At 43.9% G+C, this 19,174-nt stretch overlaps 1 protein-coding gene across 1 annotated transcript in view; it reads right to left on the bottom strand.

Annotated features, from left to right (window-relative positions):
* Positions 1–19,174, bottom strand: part of ADAMTS18 (ADAM metallopeptidase with thrombospondin type 1 motif 18) — a 139,600-nt gene that overhangs the window by 7,593 nt on the left and 112,833 nt on the right. Inside the window, exons 17-21 of the mRNA XM_030299518.1 lie at positions 11,711–11,852; positions 9,368–9,494; positions 5,822–6,026; positions 2,998–3,183; positions 844–1,056 (exon numbers count right to left, since the gene is read on the bottom strand). Of these exons, the coding sequence (XP_030155378.1) occupies positions 844–1,056; positions 2,998–3,183; positions 5,822–6,026; positions 9,368–9,494; positions 11,711–11,852 (873 nt within the window). The remainder of the gene's footprint in view (positions 1–843; positions 1,057–2,997; positions 3,184–5,821; positions 6,027–9,367; positions 9,495–11,710; positions 11,853–19,174) is intronic.

Below are 19,174 nucleotides of genomic sequence, written 5' to 3'. Positions count from 1 at the left end.
GTTCTTTGAAGGGCTATGTACATGACATCTGTTGACTGGAAGGTGTAAGAACCCCAACACAGCTTATCTCTAAGCCTTCGCTTCCCACACCAATCCCAGCCAATCGGAACCAAATCACTGTAACCAAAGTTTCATCTAAGTCTTCTGAGATAAAGGTGCCTCTAACATCTACTGGGCTTAAGAGCTGGGTGTCCTTGCCTGAATTGCCTAACTCTGAGCTTTCCCTGCCTCTTCTACAAGAGAGAAATCCCCATGAACAAGGCTGTTTGACAAATGGTAGCCATGATCACATTATTAGAAACATGACCTAAAAACCAAAGAAGTCAAGATGCTGAGCACTGTTTCTAAAATACAGAAGATTTGGGACACCTGGGTGGCTCATTAGGTTATGCGTCCAACTCTTGATTTTGGCCCAGGTCATGATCTCATGGTTCATTAGTTTGATCCCTGCATCAGGCTCTGCGCTGACAGCACAGAGACTTCTTGGGATTCCCTCCCTCCCTCTCTCTCAAAATAAAATACAGAAGACTTTAGTGAGGCAGCAGCAATAGTGAACATTTCCAGTATAAATATTTTATATTAGGTACTCACGAAAAACATTACCTCTGCAAGATATTGCCATCTTGATTTTCTAGATGTGAAAGCCAGAGCTCACAGATTATGGAAGCAGCCCAGGACCACACAGGTGGTGGAGCTGGCCAAAGATCACAAACCATTTTGCCTCCAGAACTTGAGTTTCTGTTCTTTCCCTTTGGACAGGTCCCTAATAGCAACGGTCGGTGGGCTCCCTCCTTTCTGGGAATCTCACTTAAATATACATCTCCTTAACCTGGGTGTGCTTACCTGCTGCCACGGCGATGAATACCATCCAGCTGCCACACTGAACTCAGGACGGGCTGGACAAGCCCCCCGCTGGCAGGCTTCTTCCAGGTCGAGAATTGGTTTCTTAATATGGCGGCACCTTCGCTCCGGGAAAGTGATCAGCTTTCCCTGGAAGGCCTTCTCACTGCATTTCATCTCCCTCTTCCTCACGCCCAAACCACAGGTCATCGAACACTAGAAGCCAGGACAAAAAGGCATTAAGTATGTGGAGCTCCACGGTCAAGTCTGCCGAGCAGACGAGCCACCTATGTGACATTCTGGGATGGGATTGTGGCAGGTCAACCACACACACTCAAGGATCCTACAGATAAAGCCACCCCATCCCTCATACTAGAGAATGTGGGCTAACTGTCCCAAAGTTTCAGAGCTCATCACCACGTGACCCATATGGATGTCGGATTGACTCCTAGAGAAAGACTAGATGGGCAGAGGATGGGCACAGGGGCTCTGTGTAGTGTTCATGTGGATGTCCACATGTGGGGTGTCATCTATGGGTCCAGGTCTACCTCAGGCCTCTCTGAAGATGTGGAGTCGGTGACGAGGAGGCGGGGCACAGAGATGAGGGTTCGAGAAGGCTGAGTGGGAAGAACCACTCACTCGTCCTGTACTTGACCCTGCCTCTCACTTGACTGCGCTCCAGCCTGAAGCGGTGCTACAGGAAAAAGAGAAGGATGAGGGCTGATGAAGGATGAGAAGCCTTGTTTCAAGTATGTGAAATGGCATTGTGGGATAACACAGGGAGCCTTGATGAAAGGAAGCGGTAAGGATCGGTGTCCTTACAACTTGGTGTAACTATCCTAAGCAACAAAGGACACTGAACTTCACACAACAGCTCCGTGAGGGAGGGGCGACTATTGGCCCCACTGTGTGGATGCTGAAGCCAGGCTCTGCCATACTGAGTGGCTGGCCCGGGGTCACCCCCGGAGCAAATACTGAGGGCTGCGTGCAAATGGGGGGACATCTGATTTACCCCTGCATTTAGCCATTAGGCGATACTGTCTCTTAACGAAAATGGATGGGAAGACGAGTGGAGGCACTGCTATGTGTGTGACTATATACATGGAATAAAAGGGCACCAATGGGCTGGACCCCCTGCCGCTACTGTACCCTACCATCCCCACTATTGACCTTATCTCATCCTCAGCCTCTGTCTTCCTCACCATACTGCCATCTCCTCCACAGCAGAGACCTTGGCCGTCAGGTACGGACGGAAACTTCAGGCTTGGCGTCTTTCCTCATGTTGCCTACGTCTGCGCGTGTGCCCGAGTTTCCCCAGCCAGAAACCCAGGAGACTTCTATCTTCACCGGTCTACCTCCCCTCCACCCACAGGTGCCTGAAGGTGGCAATGGCCTCCGTAGGAACTCTCGAAGATTCTGCTTCTCTCCACCCCTGGAATGCTCTCATCCTGCGTCCCGATTACAGCAACCTCTCCACGAGCGCCTTGCCTGCCCCTTGGGTGGCCTGCCTTGCATCATGTTATTCTACTTCATTCAAAGTTCTAAGTGGCCCCGACACTGGGGTCCTGATGAAGCTTTCAGCTTCCACCCCACCTTCATCCTGTCATACCGGCTGTGTTATCTTCTCTCCCCCTCCCTCCTTTGGGGCGTGCCCTCCATTGGGAACAACCTTCCCCCAACCCCACCCTTGCCCAATTCTTGCTCATCCTTCAGACTCAAGCTCCCTGGAAAGTCTCTTCTGACAAGGACTCCTCCTGGCGGAAGGGCTGGGGGACCCCCAAGCTCTCCCAGTGGAATTACAGACCCCCCCACTACAGCACTCTGCATACCCTATCTGCGGTGCCATAAACGCCCGGGCACAGGCCTGTTCCATGCGGTGGGTGCTTTTTCAGGATTTGCCGAAGAGTCGGAGGGAAGAATGGATAATGAGTAGGCACCTGTGCTATGTGTGTGGAACAGGAAGAAGGTTTGATCATCTGGGTGCTGGTGGGTGAGCTGAATATATATATAAAAAAACAAACCCAGAAAATAAAGAGACACCTGGGTGGCTCAGTTGGTTGAGCGTGTGATTCTTGACTTTGGCTCAGGTCATGACCTCAGGGTCATGGGACTGAGCCCCACATCGGGCTCCAAACTGAGTACTATCTCAACTCCTACCTCACTCCAGGAAGAGACAACCCACTGCAGCCGGTTGTTTTTGGGGCATCGTCCTAAGACACAGCCCTCCTGTGACTCTGGCCTCGGGGCGCTGGAGCACAGGTTCTCTGGGAGATCCTCTGCCGTCGGGGGGCTTTTGCACAGGATTTCGCGTTTCCTCACCCCTCGCCCGCAGGTCTTGGAGCACTAGAGGTGGAAAAACAAAGCTTATTTGCATGCTGGTTGCAAATGATTTTCTTCCAGGTGAATGCGGAGAACCTACTAGTGAAGTATTTGCAAACCTATTTTGAAGCTTTAGAACCAAGTGCCCAGTGAAGGCCCTTGCAGCCAGCAGGAGGGATCTTTCCTCCATGCAGAGGCCTTACATGCAGGTTGGCAATCGCTGTCAACAGTCTCAATGCCCAGTGGCTGCTGGTCACCTGGGTCCGGAGACGAGGTGTTCTCTTCACAGCACACATGGCCGGGTGGAGAATGGTATGTGGCCTGTTCCTTGGTAGAACCATGGTCCTGTCTGGCACAAGGCAGAATTGGTCTAGGCACCTGGCTATGGAGGATTATTGTGCTTCTGCTGAGAAGCATCATAGATATATACGTACATATCTAATAGCAACCGACTGTGACATTGACAAAAACGGGTTGGGGATGTCCAGTTCTTCGTGTTCCTACTCACCGGCTGCCTCTAGGCAGGGCTCGGTGCTAACTATTGGGGAATAAACAAATAGGCACTCGGCAAATGTCTGCGAATGAATCTGCCTTTCTTGACCTTCCTAAGAACCCTGTGACATAGACAGGTGGGGAATAGTCTCCTCGCTTTCAGATGAGTACTTAAAAAACTTCCAAGGTCACTTAGAAGGTGTTGGCTCCAGCTGGGGTCTGCCCTCAAGGGACATGTGCCCTCCCCAGCCTTCTTTTCTGCTCAGAAGAGCCATATGAGATGCGCCTCTCTTGCCTTGGCTCTTTGTCAATATGTAAACATCTGGGCACAATTTCAAGCCTGCTCAGAGGATCAACATGACTTCTGGCTCTTCACGTTCTTCAGGGAGACGGATGGTGATGGTACTCTCATCATCTGCAAACTACAGCAGCAGGACACATCCATTCCATGCCTCCCACGTGATGGTGCATCTTCCTCTTTATCGCACGACCTTCTACCAACCCTCTGCGATCACTGCTGTGGTCGCGTTCTCCAGCAGGGCGGTCTGAGACTCATAAAGCCTTCGAGAACCTGACTAAGATAATCAAACAGCTCCCAGGGAGCATAGAGGGGGCAGGCAGACGAATGTGTCTGGTGTCAGACAGGGCTTTGCACCACTAAACAAGTCCTCCTTCATTCATGTTCAACATTTCTAAATGGTTGGTCCTTATCCAACAGAATTCTTACGTTTTCAGTTGTTTTTTTTTTTGTTTTTGTTTTTGTTTTTTTTTTTTAGAATGGGTTTCCAGAGACCCGGTCTCTAGGAGGAGGACAGGGTGCAGTAATAAATTCAGAAGGACTCCTTCCAAATTAGTCATGAAGATGTTCTCAACACATGTGCTCTTAGCAAACAACCAACCAAGCAAACAAACCTCAGGAAATAAAATACTCTCTCAAAATATTTCTATGTCAAATGTGGGGCAAATTCTGAACTAAAGCTCCTTTTGGGGATGTCCCATTTGGAACTGTTGGTTCCCCATTTCTTGTCCACGTGCCCAGCATACACATTTGGCTAAAACAGCCCTTAAATTTTCCTCTTGTAAACTGTACCTCTTTATCTGCAAAGAATGAGACCAGACATAATACCGTATCCTATTTAGACTTGCCTTCTGCTATCAGTCAATACATTCCTTCATTTTAAAGCATATCTACACATGCTCAAAGATATTCTTTGCCACCGCTAGCTCCTTACTCCCTTAACAGATAGAGTTGTAACATTTTTAAAAATCCCATGTTCTATAATTACAAAAAGTCTCAGTCTGAACTCTGTGGGGGATTTGTGAGTACACTGCTATACTTTATCAGAAATCAATACTCCAGGATAATGCACTGAAGGAAAGCATGGTAGAAATGTGGTCCTAGACTTCTACCTGGCTTCATTGTTCAGGCAACGAAAGCACTGCATCTTCTTGATTATTCCAGAAAATTGGCTTGACATCCGTGGTTTAGCAGAGACTGGGCTGCTGTCCTGTACAGTGTGGGATGTTTATCTCTATCAAGTAGATGCCGGTAGCATCATTCTCCCAAGTTGGGACAGTCAAAGATGCTTCCAGACGCTGTGCCTGAGGGGACCTTTGGCAAACTGAGCCCCTACTGAGCACTTCTGACTTGTGAATGGCCGGTGGCTCTATGCCTCGGCTGATTTCATGATTTTCTACCTTTCACTGAGAGTTTGTGACAATAGGAAATTTTATGCCTGACTCCCCTCTGTATCCCTCTGACCCCGCGACTCTTCCCCACCAAGCAAGAGTTGAATATCCTTCCTACGCCACCTTCTTTGTATCTGCATTTTCCATGTGCTTTGGAGAAATCAGTAGCCATTTCGTCTGCCAATCCACGGACATTCCAATCCTTTCCAGCTGTGCTCTACAGCCTAGCCTGAGCGCCCCCCGTACTCTACTCTCTAGACTTCTAAGTAAGACCTTAAGATGTTGTGCATGGGTTCCTCATCTACAGGATGCAGAGAAATCACAAAAAACACAAATGAGAATGCCTCATCACGCTAACTCAGTGTGATGCCCAGGAAAGCGTAAAAGCTGAGTGCCTCGTGGGGGAGCCAACACCCCTGTTTTTGCCACTTTCTTTGTCCACAGGAAGCAAGACTCATGACTCCAACTCGTGCCCACTTACCTGAGACCAGGGTCCAAGGCTCCATTCTGGAGGGCAGGCATGACTGTTGCAGACTCGCACCTGAGTGGGCGTGCTCACGGGGCAGAGAGAATGTAACACTGCTTCCTCCTTCTGGAACGGCTTCTTCTGGACACACTGGATCTTCCTGCTCTGCTGGCCCCCCGCACATGACCTGCTGCACACGCTCCATTCGCCTGGCTTCCAGCTTGCGGTGAAAAACGACATGACTTCCAATGAAGCTCAGATTTTGGACCATCCCTTCCAAAGCAGTTACCGCCTAAGATTTAACCGCCTGATAAAAGTCTTCCATCAATTTTAGAACCCCTAAGGACAATTCAGAATAATTCTTCTTCCACAGGTTTTGAAGCCTATGCTAGTGTGGCCCAGGGATAGGGAGTCACATGAAATCACAACACACTTTTGGGCAAAAACACATTCCTGCCCTTGGCAAGGGGAGAGACGTGTACCCTTTGGAGACCCGAACAATTCATTCATTCAGCCAAGTCTACTGGGGTCTTCCCTTTGTGCCAAGGACTCTCCTAAGCATCAGGCTTGGAAAAATGAACGAGGCAATGTTGTTTCCATTAAGGAGCCTACAACACAGTGATGAGGTGGACATGTGAACAAAGACAGTACTATGTGACACTCGCCACAAGAGAAATTAATACAAAGTACAGCAGTTAAACTAAGGGAAGAGCGATTAACGAGAGGGGGAAGGGGTGGGACGGGAGGGGGAAGGAGGGTTGCGGGAGGGGACGGGGGAGGTGTGCACAAGCATCACACATGCGTGCAGGAGACAGGGGCACATTCAGAGGTGGCCATTTCTAAGTACGCACTTCCCCCAACTAACTTTTCTGGCTACTCTTAAACTTTATGAATGCTTGAGACACACAACCTTGTGTTCTTTATTGAAAGATTGCCGTGGGGGCGCCTGGGTGGGTCAGTTGGTTAAGCATCTGACTCTTGATCTCGGCTCAGGTCACGATCTCACAGTTGATCAGTTCGAGCCCCGCGTCGGGCTCTGTGGTGACAGCTGGGAGCTCGCTTGGGATTCTCTCTCTTTTTCGCTCTCTATGCCCCTCTCCCGTGTGCTCTCTCTCTCTCAAAATAAATAAAAATAGACTTAAAAAAAAAAAAAAAGAAAGATTGCCAGATCACTTTTATCACAGCTGAGACTTGGTGTGAATTTGAAGGGTGATGCACTGAAACTAGTAACCTTTCCGATCACTGCATTCGACTAATTGATATTCTAGGATTGGAAGGCCTGGCATAAAAAAGATCCTCGAGATAAGATCTTACACATTTCAGTCACAGGAGCGCTGTCTAAAACTGATGTGGGCTTACCGGTGTTCTAAATTTCATTTCCAGAAACAAACCATCACTGAGGTCAAATAACGTTTCTGCTTTGCCTTTGCCTTTCTGCCACGTTTACTAGTCCTATAATGTTCTCCTCTGGTTTCTCCCACCAGCCTGATGCGTGAAATTAAAAACCTTCCCTTCAGTCCAGAGAATTTAGCACATGAGTTCTAGATGACACATGTTCTAAAACACTGCATAATCCCTATTAGCTTAGTTAAAGAAAGAGAATCCAAAATAAAATAATTCCTTATTTGTAGAGTTATTCGCATCTTGTAGGACGTAAAGAAAACACGCCTATTAGGAAATTATTAGTTTCAGCATTCTCCTATAAAGATGGGATTTTCGTCTACCCGATTCAAGTTTTTCCCTCATGCGGCAAATGTGGTGAGTCTGTAAAAGTATGGAAAGAGCACAACACAGGTGGACTTTCCTCATGACCTTCATGGTTGTGCACACCATGGGCCCTAGGCTCCCTCTCCATCTGTCCTGAGTCCCTCTGAACCCTACCTCAAAGCCCAGTTTCTAACGCCGTCCATTTCCCCCTGGCTGCATTTTCTATTCATAAGACCTCACAGCCCGTATCTCACTGCATCTCAATTATTTCCTTACACTACCAGTTCTTGCGTTACATTATGGGTTCCCTGATGGGAGGAGCTACAGTTTCTCCAGATCCAGCCTGGCCTCCAGTCAGTGCCTATGACATGGTTGTTATGTGGGAAAACAACAGAGTTAGACTGGATGAACTCCTCTGTCCTTGTAACTCGAACAGTCTAAGACCTCATTGCCAGTGTATCTCTGGGGAAAAACAGTCACCGAGGGTCCCATTATTCCAACAGAAAACATAAAGCTATAAATGATAAGGTGGAGAAGAAAGGAACAGAGCAGAAGATCCTGCCCATTACATCCCTCTAATCCTGCAGAGCCACTGGGAGGGCTGTTCTGCTTTTAAATAGCTAGTAATCTGGTCACTGCAGAGTGGAATTTCTACACGTGGCCATCACGGAAGTTCTAGAAGTCAGGCATGAGCAAGGCTCTCTCCCTTTTCACAGATGTACATATGAATGGGGTCCTTTTTTTGCTTGGCAGAAATGACCAACAATGGGAAGTAGGCTTAAAATCAGAAAACATCAGCACGCCATTCAAGCAAACTCACACGTCCTACGCACACAAATACACGCACACCATCTAAAGACGACACCTTACTCCACAAGGGTCAATAACACTGTCTGGTAACCATGTCTTATTAGCAAAATGGGAAAAAAAAAATCCATGGAAGCCCACCAAATTTCTTTCTACTCTTGGTGTTCAGGATACAGCTGGTTCCAGATTCTGTGAGAAAAACTAGGTTGACACATGGGCATATGGGATTGGTGAATAGCTGAAGCCCGAAACAATTATGACAAACGTGCTCTTACAAGGGAAAAATATATGTACGTGTATGAAAAGATTGTGCAATATAATTGCATCACCGCAGAGCAAACACTACTTATTAAGATGATCTGAAACATTAGTGAACACAACGCTGCTTTAGAAGAAACTCTGTCAATTCTCTATAAATACATTTGGCAGAAGATAAGTCACACAAAAGACTCCATTCGGCTGGGAAGATTACTTAAAATTAGCGTCCAAACAATAGTGTGGCTAAAATCCATCCAAAAAACAAGCCCACCGAGATCCCCATAGAGTTCCATCATCAGAAGTGGATTACCACTTGGCCTCTACCCTTTCTTTTTATTTTGTGACTTGCTACTGTGTAATTTGCATTTGGGGTTTCATGGTCTGCATAGTATTATGATTGTTAAATTCTTGGATGACTATATGAAAGTTAAACACACAACCACATGTAAATTCAACCAATATAGGATTTAGTGTTATTTAAGTATCTGTTTTAGTTCAGAGGGGTCTCTATGTAAAGATTTAAAAAGAAAAATGAAAGACACCTTTGAATCCCAGGGTTAGGTTCGTACAGCCAGAGTTAAAATGCATGTCTAAGGCAAACTTGTGTCTTTCGAGTTACATATTTTCACCTCAAATGTCCTCTTTTCCTCTGTCACTTTTTTGGGCACTCTGTCTCTCCCTGAGTCACTTTTGATCAGAAGGACCGGCAGTGGGTTTCAATTTTCTCATATCAACAATAAGAAAATACAAGTACAAACATAGCCAGAAAGACATTTCCAGATGACTTACTAAGCAGGGCAGGAGAAAGCATTGCATATTTTGGGTTCAGTTGCTGGCTTGGTTCTTGCGTTGCAGAAGGAGGAACTGACTTGAGTGTTTTGATCTCGTAAGCAAATGGCCTTTACGCTTATGTAACCTAATAAGACATCAGAAGTTACAACGTGAAAATCACAGATAACCAGTTCGATTTCATTTCCATGTTTAGCTTCTGACTTACCAGGATTCTGATGTTGAACTCAAGGTATGGAATCCAAATACTGCATGACAACACCTCCTTTTGATAAAATCTGCAACTCATTTGAATCCCATTCTCCCCCACCCCCCCACCCCCCAAGATAATAGCTTTCATGTTTTAATGATTTTAATGTGTAGCTTCTTGGGTTTTAAGACTGGTGCGGATTCCCGAACCATGAAGTAATAAATACCACCTTTTGGGGTTTTTGTTTGTTTGTTTTTTTTTGTTTTATTTTGTTTTGCTTTAGTGGGACCCGTTGTCTGGCTTGCAGTATCCATCTCAGGACTTCTCATCAGAGGCACATATTTTTTGTGTGAATAATTTTATCTGTCAGCTCTCCAGATACGAAGGCTGCCTCCTCTGTGAATTCGGTTTGTTTCTATTTACATGGTACGTTTCCTTACGATGGCATCCGAGAAACGATGAAAAGTCACTCTTGTGATCATGATTAGGTTAAGATCGGTCACCAAAACCATATTGGGATTCCCTAAACTTAATTGTTTACTTCCAGAGCATGCATTCATTTGGACTCTCCTTCTCATATGCCTCAGACACATCGCGGTCTGTAAGTTTCGTGAAGGGACTGCTAAATCCAGCCAAGGGGAGAATCCCACAGTGCACTTCTCCAGCATCCTCCCTTTGGATGGACTTGTTCTCCATGAATGGAAAATGGATTGACTCTCTCTCCCTCCCAAGGAACTGTGCTTTCCCGGGAATAGCAGGAAGTTATTGCAAATGATCTCAAAGAGCATTCGGTATGTGAAAAACTGCTCATAATTTAAGTGAAAAAAAGCATAGGGTCAACAGGTATCTACGGCATGGTTTCTGTGCAGTAAAAAAAAGTAGACAAAATGATCTTTGTGGCATGTGTCTGAGAACATTAAATGCACGTGTTTTTATGTTTGCATAAGAGAATAATAGAATGACACAGAGCAACGTATTAACGTTGGCATTTGCAGATTAAAGGATTAGGGAAAATTATTTTTCTTCTGCACAGCATAGAGCCTTCAAAGTGTTTATTAATAAAAATTTATTACTTCTTTGGGTATTTCTCCATTTTTTTCTTTTTTCCTCAAGTATAACTAACGTACAGCAGTGTATTAGCTTCAGGTGCACAACATGAGGATTTGACAATCCTATACATTACCTGGTGCTCATCAGGATAGGTGTACTCTTAATCCCCTTTATTTCTCTAAAAATGTATTCCCTTTTACTCATTTAATCTATTAAAAATAAGTATTTCCTCATGTTTTGTTAATTAGCATGAGCACCTGAAGAGGCCTTACAGACATAAGAATTTCTTCATTTTCTGTATTTCGGCTCTGTGTCTGCTTCCAAGATGCCCCACTGTGCTTAGGGCAATAGGACACAGTAGGGAGACCCACTGTATCAGATGCTCTGATAATGAGAAAAATGGATGACCAACACTGATGCTTTGGCTTCACGGATCTCTTTATGGACTTCCATTCTTCTTCTCGAAGGGGCCCGTGTGACAAAGACTGACTGATGCACAGATATGTGGTATATTTGGATCTAGATAAAATGCTTGCCTTCGGCTCCCTGAGAGGATGGCTGTGGTTTTCCCTCCCTTAGGAGGCCGATTTCTCGGATTTAACAAACTTCCCTCCCGAGAGAGACTTTGCTGGCCTCCCCCTGGAGGGAACGGAATGACACAACGCCTGTGTTTCAGACGGATGCCTTGCAGTTGCCTTGTGTATGTTCTTACTGGTTTTGAGCCTGCCTTCCGCAAGCCTCAGTGGGAGGTTCTTACCAACAGAGAAGTCAGGGTAGGGAGAAGCTAAATTAAATACAAATAAATAGATATAAAATACAAATACAAATAAATATATACTTTGTAAATCTCCCCCCCCCCCCCATAGATTTCAGATATATAACTGTTGAGTCCTGGTTATGAAGAACTTGAGTTGTGTGAGCCTTGGTTCCCTTCTACCTAGGAAAATCCTCAAACAGTACAATAACGTTTGCTTTTTTACCGGGATGGTTCCCATAGAAGGCGATTCTTCTGTTGCTTATTTACATCGTACATGTAAGATGTGTGAGATCAAAGAACCTGCTTTGAGAAAAGACTTGGAAGGTAGAATCAGGAAATCGGCTACCTCCACCGCAGGTCGCAGAGCACTGAGACTGCACCGTACTCCAGGCATGACTGTGCCTTTTTGAGGCCGGATGAGTTCCATTCATGACCTTGGGAAGTGCATACTTCCAAGCTATCCCCGGATTTTTGCCTTGCATCAGGACCTGGACAGTGTAAGATACAAACCAGAGATCAAGAGACAGGTCAGACCCCGAAATTCCAGAAATCTCACCGAACACTTTAAAGGTATTTGTATGACATTTTGACCTTAAAGTTGGCTCACATCATTTCTCCCAAGTATGTTTTATGTCGATTTTAAAGTCTTCCCTTGATATTTTAAAATGAGTGTGTCCATATCATCAAAGCTGGGATTTAGAGAGATGCTAAATGGAGAAACGTGACTTGACCTTTGCTCTAAGCCCACAACCCTCAACTCTAGGTATATCCATTAACAAAGCAAAAGAAAAATATTCTAATATATCGAAGGAAATAAGGTTCTATTATGAGGTCTCAACTTTCCCATTAAACTTGAAACCTAGGTAGAAACACATGTTGGTGCCTCACAGGTAATGGTTAAAACTGAATCCATGTATATATGTTTTTATGATTCCTCCTGGGCCAAAACTTCTCCTTTGTGCCAGGAGAAGCTGGACACAAGGGAGACACTCTAAAAACCATAGAATACCCCGCTTAGAGTTGCCGATCATCAACTTAGAATCCAAGCACGATTACAATAGGATTTCCAAAGAAAATCTATTCAAAGAGAATGTGGCTCTTGGCTACACTGACTGTGTACCAGAATAAATAGATAATACAAAAAACAAAACAAAACAAAACCAGGGGCAGAAGTAGGGGTTGCTAATATGTCTACTGGAATGGATTTAATCTCAAAAGGACAAGGACCTAGGATACATGAAAAGATGTTCAACATCACCGATCATCAGGGAAATGCAAACCTAAATGACAATGAGTTATCACCTCACACCTGTGGATGGCTAAAGTCAACAACCCAAGAAACAACAGGTGTTGGCGAGGATATGGAGAGAGGGGAACCTTCTTGTACTATTGGTGGGAATGCAAACTGGTGTGGCTACTGTGGAAAACAGTGTGGCAGTTCCTCAAAAAATTAACAACGGAACTACCTGATGATCCAGCAATCGCACTATTAGATATTTAGTCAAAGAATACAAAAATACTACTCCAAAGGCATACATGCACCCTAACATTTATAGTGCTTACAGTAGCCAAATTATGGAAATAGCCCAAGTGTCTACCGATTGACGAATGAACACAGAAGTGGTATTTACACATAGAATGGACTATTACTCAGCCATAGAAAAGAATGAAATTTTGCCATTTGCAATGACATGGATGGAGCCAGAGAGTCTTACGCTAAGTGACAGAAGTCAAAGAAAGACAAATACATTATGATTTCACTCTTATGTGGAATTTAAGAAACAAAACAGATGAGCAAAGGGGGAAAAAAAGAGAGGGGAAAACCAAGAATCAGACTCTTAACTACAGAGAACAAATTGATGGTTACCAGAAGGGAAGGGGTGGGGGAATGGGGAAAATAGGTGGTGGGGATTAAGGAGGGCCTTTGTTGTGATGGGCACCAGGTAACGTACCAAGTGTTGAGTCACTATATTGTACGCCTGAAACGAATAGTACACTGTATATTATCTAACTGCAATTTGAATAAAAACTTATCTAACTGCAATTTGAATAAAAACTTAAAAAAAAAAAAAAGGACAAGGACTTAGGATAAATCTGACCCTAAAAGGTCTGACTACTTTGAGAGCAATCATTTACTGGCACTTTCCACACGTCAGGCCTTTGGCTGGGCATTTTCTATGCATCATCTCAAAACATGCCTATGATAAATCTCTAACGTAGCTGCTTATTTTTTCATAGGAAAAAACAAGAAAGAATGTGTGCTAGATCACACAGGTGACTAGGGAATGAGCTTAAAATCGATGTAGGACCACCAATGTGCCTAAATATTGCAATCTATCACCTCGTTGTTAGTGTAGGCAAACAATATTTGCCCCCCTTCTTGATGTTCTCTCTTCTTAATACTGCTTTTTCCCCCTTCTTTTAATCTCAAACATGAGTATAAATAGCTGCTTCTCTCCCCCCCCCACCCCCACCCCCATGAGTCTTGTGGAAAATTCTTTACCGCTAGGACCGGGCATTCATGCCCAAAAGGCAAAGCAGATTTCCAGTTAAAAATAGGAAGCCCTGGCTCGCTCTCTCTGTCTGGTGGGATCCCACTTGAATTAGAGTTGGGTGGATGGCAGCTGTTCAGGGACCTCCATTACACCAGACCACGGCTTGGGATGCTACGCCATGGTTTCCACTTTGCTATTAGCTTAAATGTCTCCAGGAGTATTACGGCTTACTCTGAAGATTCCACGGTGTGAACACCATTTGTTGTACAGCAAAATGAATCGTGTTGCCTCCCAGAAACAACCAAAACGCTAACAAACGGGTCTTTGCTTCCCTAGCTCCATCCCAAACAAAACAAAACAAAACACAACACAACAGGTAATACCATTAAAATGGACAGATATTCTCATTAGTTTTTCATGAGTCACCAAGGAAAACCTCAAAATCAAGGTCCTAGAAGCCTTACTTCTGAAGAACCCTGTAGTCTTTTTCTTCTTTTCAGAGCTGTGTCATACAGCCATTCTTGGAATCATGTGTTTAATTATAACACTTAAGACATTTTGTATGAATAGTACATAGTATGCTTTCCTCATTTGAGATTTTCACTGTGTTTCTGTTCTGTTCACGTGATATTACATAAACAGACAATTTAGAGTTTGGTTCCCGATCAAACTAGAATTTTGGGAGAAGTGTTACATTTAGAAAATAAGGCTGATGCTCATTGATACTTAACTCAATTTCTCCTTCAATTAAAGTGGTATCTTACATGTAATACTTTGGGTTTCTATTTTCTTGGTGCCATATCTCTTTATGTGAAATCTCTTTGTCCAGAGATTTCATAGGGAGAAAGTAATACAGTGCACCTGTACATGTGTGGCAGTAAAATATAGGCAAGCTATGTAAGAACTGTAGTGAGCTATGGCGCTCGCGAAGCAGGATGATTTTACAATACGTGGGGCTGTATCACACACAGGTGTAAGGGGGACATACTCAGGTCTCATGCATGACAGAGAAGGAAATCCACTCATTTCCACTTCCTAACACCACCCCATTCTCCCCATTCAAACTAGATCCTGACTTCTGCTACCATAGGGCGAAGACGACTGCAGTGGAAATGCAAAGAAAATTCAAAATACGTATGTATTAGTTCTTGCCTTTTGAGTTTCAAAGACTTCTGGTGACTTAAGAATGGTTTAACACACTTTCAATGGGCGTTGAAAATATATTCTACTTTCACTTTTTAGACAGACTCTAGATCCTAAGCCATACATGGCTTGCGGTTTCACGTAAAACATTTTTAAATGTTGCTGTGAACGGCAGGATGTGTTTAAGAAAATGAAAAAAAATTAACCACATCCAAGTGTCATTACTATTAAACAAGGAAAACCAACCAAGATGTCAAGTTTCCCTCAGGCTCCAGTAACGTTACCCATAGAGACTTATCAACATTGCCAACAAGAAGAAAAATCAATGCTACCAACAAGAGAATTTACACAATCTCCCTGTCAAACCTGTTTCTGCATCTGTACTCACACCTTCCATCTCTCCTCCTCTTACTCTACTCTACCCTACCCTACCTCCTATCTTGGTCCCAATTCTCCACTATGCTCTGGGTTCCATCTGCCCTCATCTACTAAAAGTGCCCCCTTCTCTTGAGCCTTACTGAAATTTCCCTACTAGATCATTCCCATCAGCATCCAAGCATGCTATTTTCTCTCTCCTAAAAATGATCTCATCTCCACATCTCTCTCCAGCTCAGGTCCCATTTCACTGATTCCCTTTATAGCAAAAATCCCTCAGTGAGTCCTTTCTCATTCCCCCATGATCTTTCTGGACCAGGCGGCCCTCCTCAGCACATCACTGAAACCGCTCTTTCAAGGGCACCCTGCCACATCCAATAGTCGATGGGCCTCCTCTTACTCAATCACCAGCACGAGACACAGTGGATCACTTCCTCCTTGCGTCGCCACCAGAAACCCATTCTCTCAGTTCTTTTCCTGCCTCACAGACCTTCACTCCTAGTCTCCTTGGCTGAATCCTCCTCATCTCCTAACTCTTCATTATCAAAGTGACCTCCGACCTCTTGACCTCTTGTGTATCAAGGCTCACTCCATGGGTGATTTCATCCTGTGCTCTGATTTTAAGGACAATCGACATGCTGACCACTCCCAGATTCGTAACTCCTCACCATACTTTCCAAGGCAACATTCTGCAAGGATGCTAGTGTAGTATGATCCTGTCATATGCTGGTCACAAGCCACCTGTGGCTATTGAGTACTGGCATACTCCTGTGACTAAATAAACCTTTACATGTGGCTTAAATCCAAACCTAGATAACCATGTGTGGATAGTGGCTGCCCTACTGGACAGCAGAGCTGGATATGAAAGCCATCCTCTGATGTCCATATTCACACATTCAGCTGCCTCCGGAGCATCTCTACTCGAATGTTTACAAGGCATATCGACGTACAACATTGAACTCATAATTTGCCTCCCTGTACTCCACTCTTCACAACCCTACGAAATGGCGACCAGTCCTTCCAATTGTTCAGGCCAAAATAAGAAGTTAAAAGCACCCCAACCTCCTCTCTTTTTCGCACACCTGCATCTAATCAACCAGGAAGTGGCGTTATTCTTATGTTCAGTGGACCTCCTATCTGACCATGTCTCACTTTGTCTATCACTACTGTTGCTTCCCAGGTCCAAGCTACCATCATCATCTCTTCTGATTTCCATGGCCATGGCACTCTAGGGATACAGAGAAGCCATATTCTCCAGGAGAGGAGATAAGGCTGCTGTTTTATTATTATAAAAATAATTTTCTGACAGTGACTTAAGGGATTAAAAACAAAGTGTCTTAGGCCCTGCAAAGGAAAATTAAATGCTGCTGTGAAAATTGGGATGGGGAGCAGATCACATGACTACCTAAAGAAGCTTTGCAGCTGTCATTTAATTAATAGAGTATCTTGGGGATGATTTCACCAAAGAAGCCACAAAACAACAAAGAGAAGTTATGTTTTCTTTGAAGATTTCTATTCCCCCCAAAGAGGCCCACTTTTATATTGAGTTTCCCACATGCCTTCCCTCAACTTAAAATTATGTAAGGATCCTATGAAGAGTAAGATTCTTCTTAAAAACTTTTTGAAGTTTTCGTTTAAGTTCCAGTTAGCTAACATACAGCATAATATTTGTCTCAAGTGTACAATATAGTGACTCAACACTTCCATACATCACCCAGTGCTCATCACAGCAAGTGCACTCCTTAGTCCCCATCACCTTGTTCAACCCATTCCCCTACCCACCTCCACTCTGGTAACCATCCGTTTGTTCTCTGTAGTGAAGAGTTTGTTTCTTGGTTTGTCTCTTTTTCCCCCCTTTGCTCATTTGTTTTGTTTCTTAAATTCCACATGAGTGCAATCGTAATGTATTTGTTTCTCTGAGTTCTTTCACTAAGCTTAATACTTTCTAGCTCCATCCATGTCATTGAGAATGGCAAGATTTCACTCTTTTGATGGCTGAGTAATATTCCATTGTATATATTTACCACCTCTTCTTGATCCATTCATCAGCCAATGGACACTCGGGCTGTTCCATAATTTGGCTATTGTAGATAATGCTGCTATAAACGTCAGGGTGCATGGAACACTCTGAATTAGGGTTTTTGTATTCTCTGGGTAAACAGTAGTACAAATGCTGGATCATCAGGTAGTTCTATTATTAACTCTTTGAGGTACCTCCATACTGTTTTCCACAGTGGCTGCATCGATTTGCATTCGCACCAACTGCGCAAGAGGGTTAGCTTTTCTCTGCATCCTCACCAACCCCCGTTGTTTCTTGGGTGGTTGATTTTAGCCCTTTGGACAGGCGCGAGGTGATATCTCATTGTAGTTTTGATTTGTATTTTCCTGACGATGAGCGCGTTGAGCATCTTTCCACACGTCGGTTGACCATCTGGATGGTCATTTTCTTCGGAAAATGTCTATTCACGTCTTCTGTCCATTTTTCAAATTGGATTATTTGGTTTTGAAGGGTTGAGTTTTATAAGGTCCTTGTATATTTTAGATACTAACCCTTTATTGGATATGCATACCTTTAGTTTTGCTGATTATTTCCTTTGCTGTGCAGATGCTTTTCATCTTGAGGTAGTCCCACTAGTTTATTTTTGCTTTTGCTTTCCTTGCTTCAGGAGACGTATCTAGAAAGAAATTGCTACGGCTGATGTCAAAGAAGTTACTGCCTGTGTTCTCCTCTAGGATTTGTATGTTTTCAGGTCTCACATTTTGGTCTTTCATCAATTTTGAATTTATTTTTGTGTATGGTATAAGAAGTGGTCCAGTTTCATTCTTCTGCATGTCGCTGTCTGGTTTTCCCAGCACCATTTATTGAAGAGATTTTTCCCATGAGATATTCTTCCTGCTTTGTCAAAAATTAATTGACTATGTAACTGTGAGTTCATTTCTGGGCTTTCTATTCTGTTCCAGTGAGCCATGTGTCCATTTTTTTTAATGTTTATTTATTTTTGAGAGATAGCAAATGAGCAAGGGAGGGGCAGAGAGAGAGAGAGAGAGAGAGAGAGAGAGAGAGAGAGAGACAACAGAGAGACAGAGAATCTGAAGCAGGGTCCGAGCTGTCAGCGCAGAACCCAACGTGGGGTTTGAACTCACAAACCGTGGTATCATGACCCGAGCCGAAGTTGGATGCTGAACTGACTGAGCCACCTAGGTGTCCGTCTATATGTCTATTTTTGTGCCAGTACCATACTGTTTGATTGCTACAGCTTTGTAATATAGCTTGAAGTCCAGAATTGTGATGCTTCCAGCTTTTGGTTTCTTTTTCAGGATTGCTGTGGTTATTCAGGGTCTTTTCTGGTTCCATACAAATTTTAGGATTGTCTGTTCTGGTTCTGTGAAAAAATGCTGTTGGTATTTTGATAGGGATTACATTAAGTGTGTAGGTTGCTTTGGGGAGTATTGACGTTTTAAGAATATTTGTTCTTCCTATCCACGAGCACGGAATGTTTTTCCATTCCTTTGTGTCATCTTGTATTTCTTTCCTCAGTGTTTTATACTTTTCAGAGTACAGGCCTTTTACCTCTTTGGTTTATTCCTTATTATTTTTGGTCCAATTATAAATGGAACCGATTCCTTAATTTCTCTTTTCTGCCGCTTCCTTATTGGTGTATAGAAAAGCAACAGATTTTTGTACATTGATTCTGTATCAGTTCTAGCAGTTTTTGGCTGGAGTCTTTAGGGTTTGCCGACTATGGTATCGTGTCATCTGCAAATAGTGAAAATGTCACTTCTTTCTTGCTGATCCG

Source organism: Lynx canadensis, chromosome E2, assembly GCF_007474595.2.
Source record: "Lynx canadensis isolate LIC74 chromosome E2, mLynCan4.pri.v2, whole genome shotgun sequence".
Taxonomy (NCBI): domain Eukaryota; kingdom Metazoa; phylum Chordata; class Mammalia; order Carnivora; family Felidae; genus Lynx; species Lynx canadensis.
This window is presented reverse-complemented; position numbering and strand designations above follow the sequence as displayed.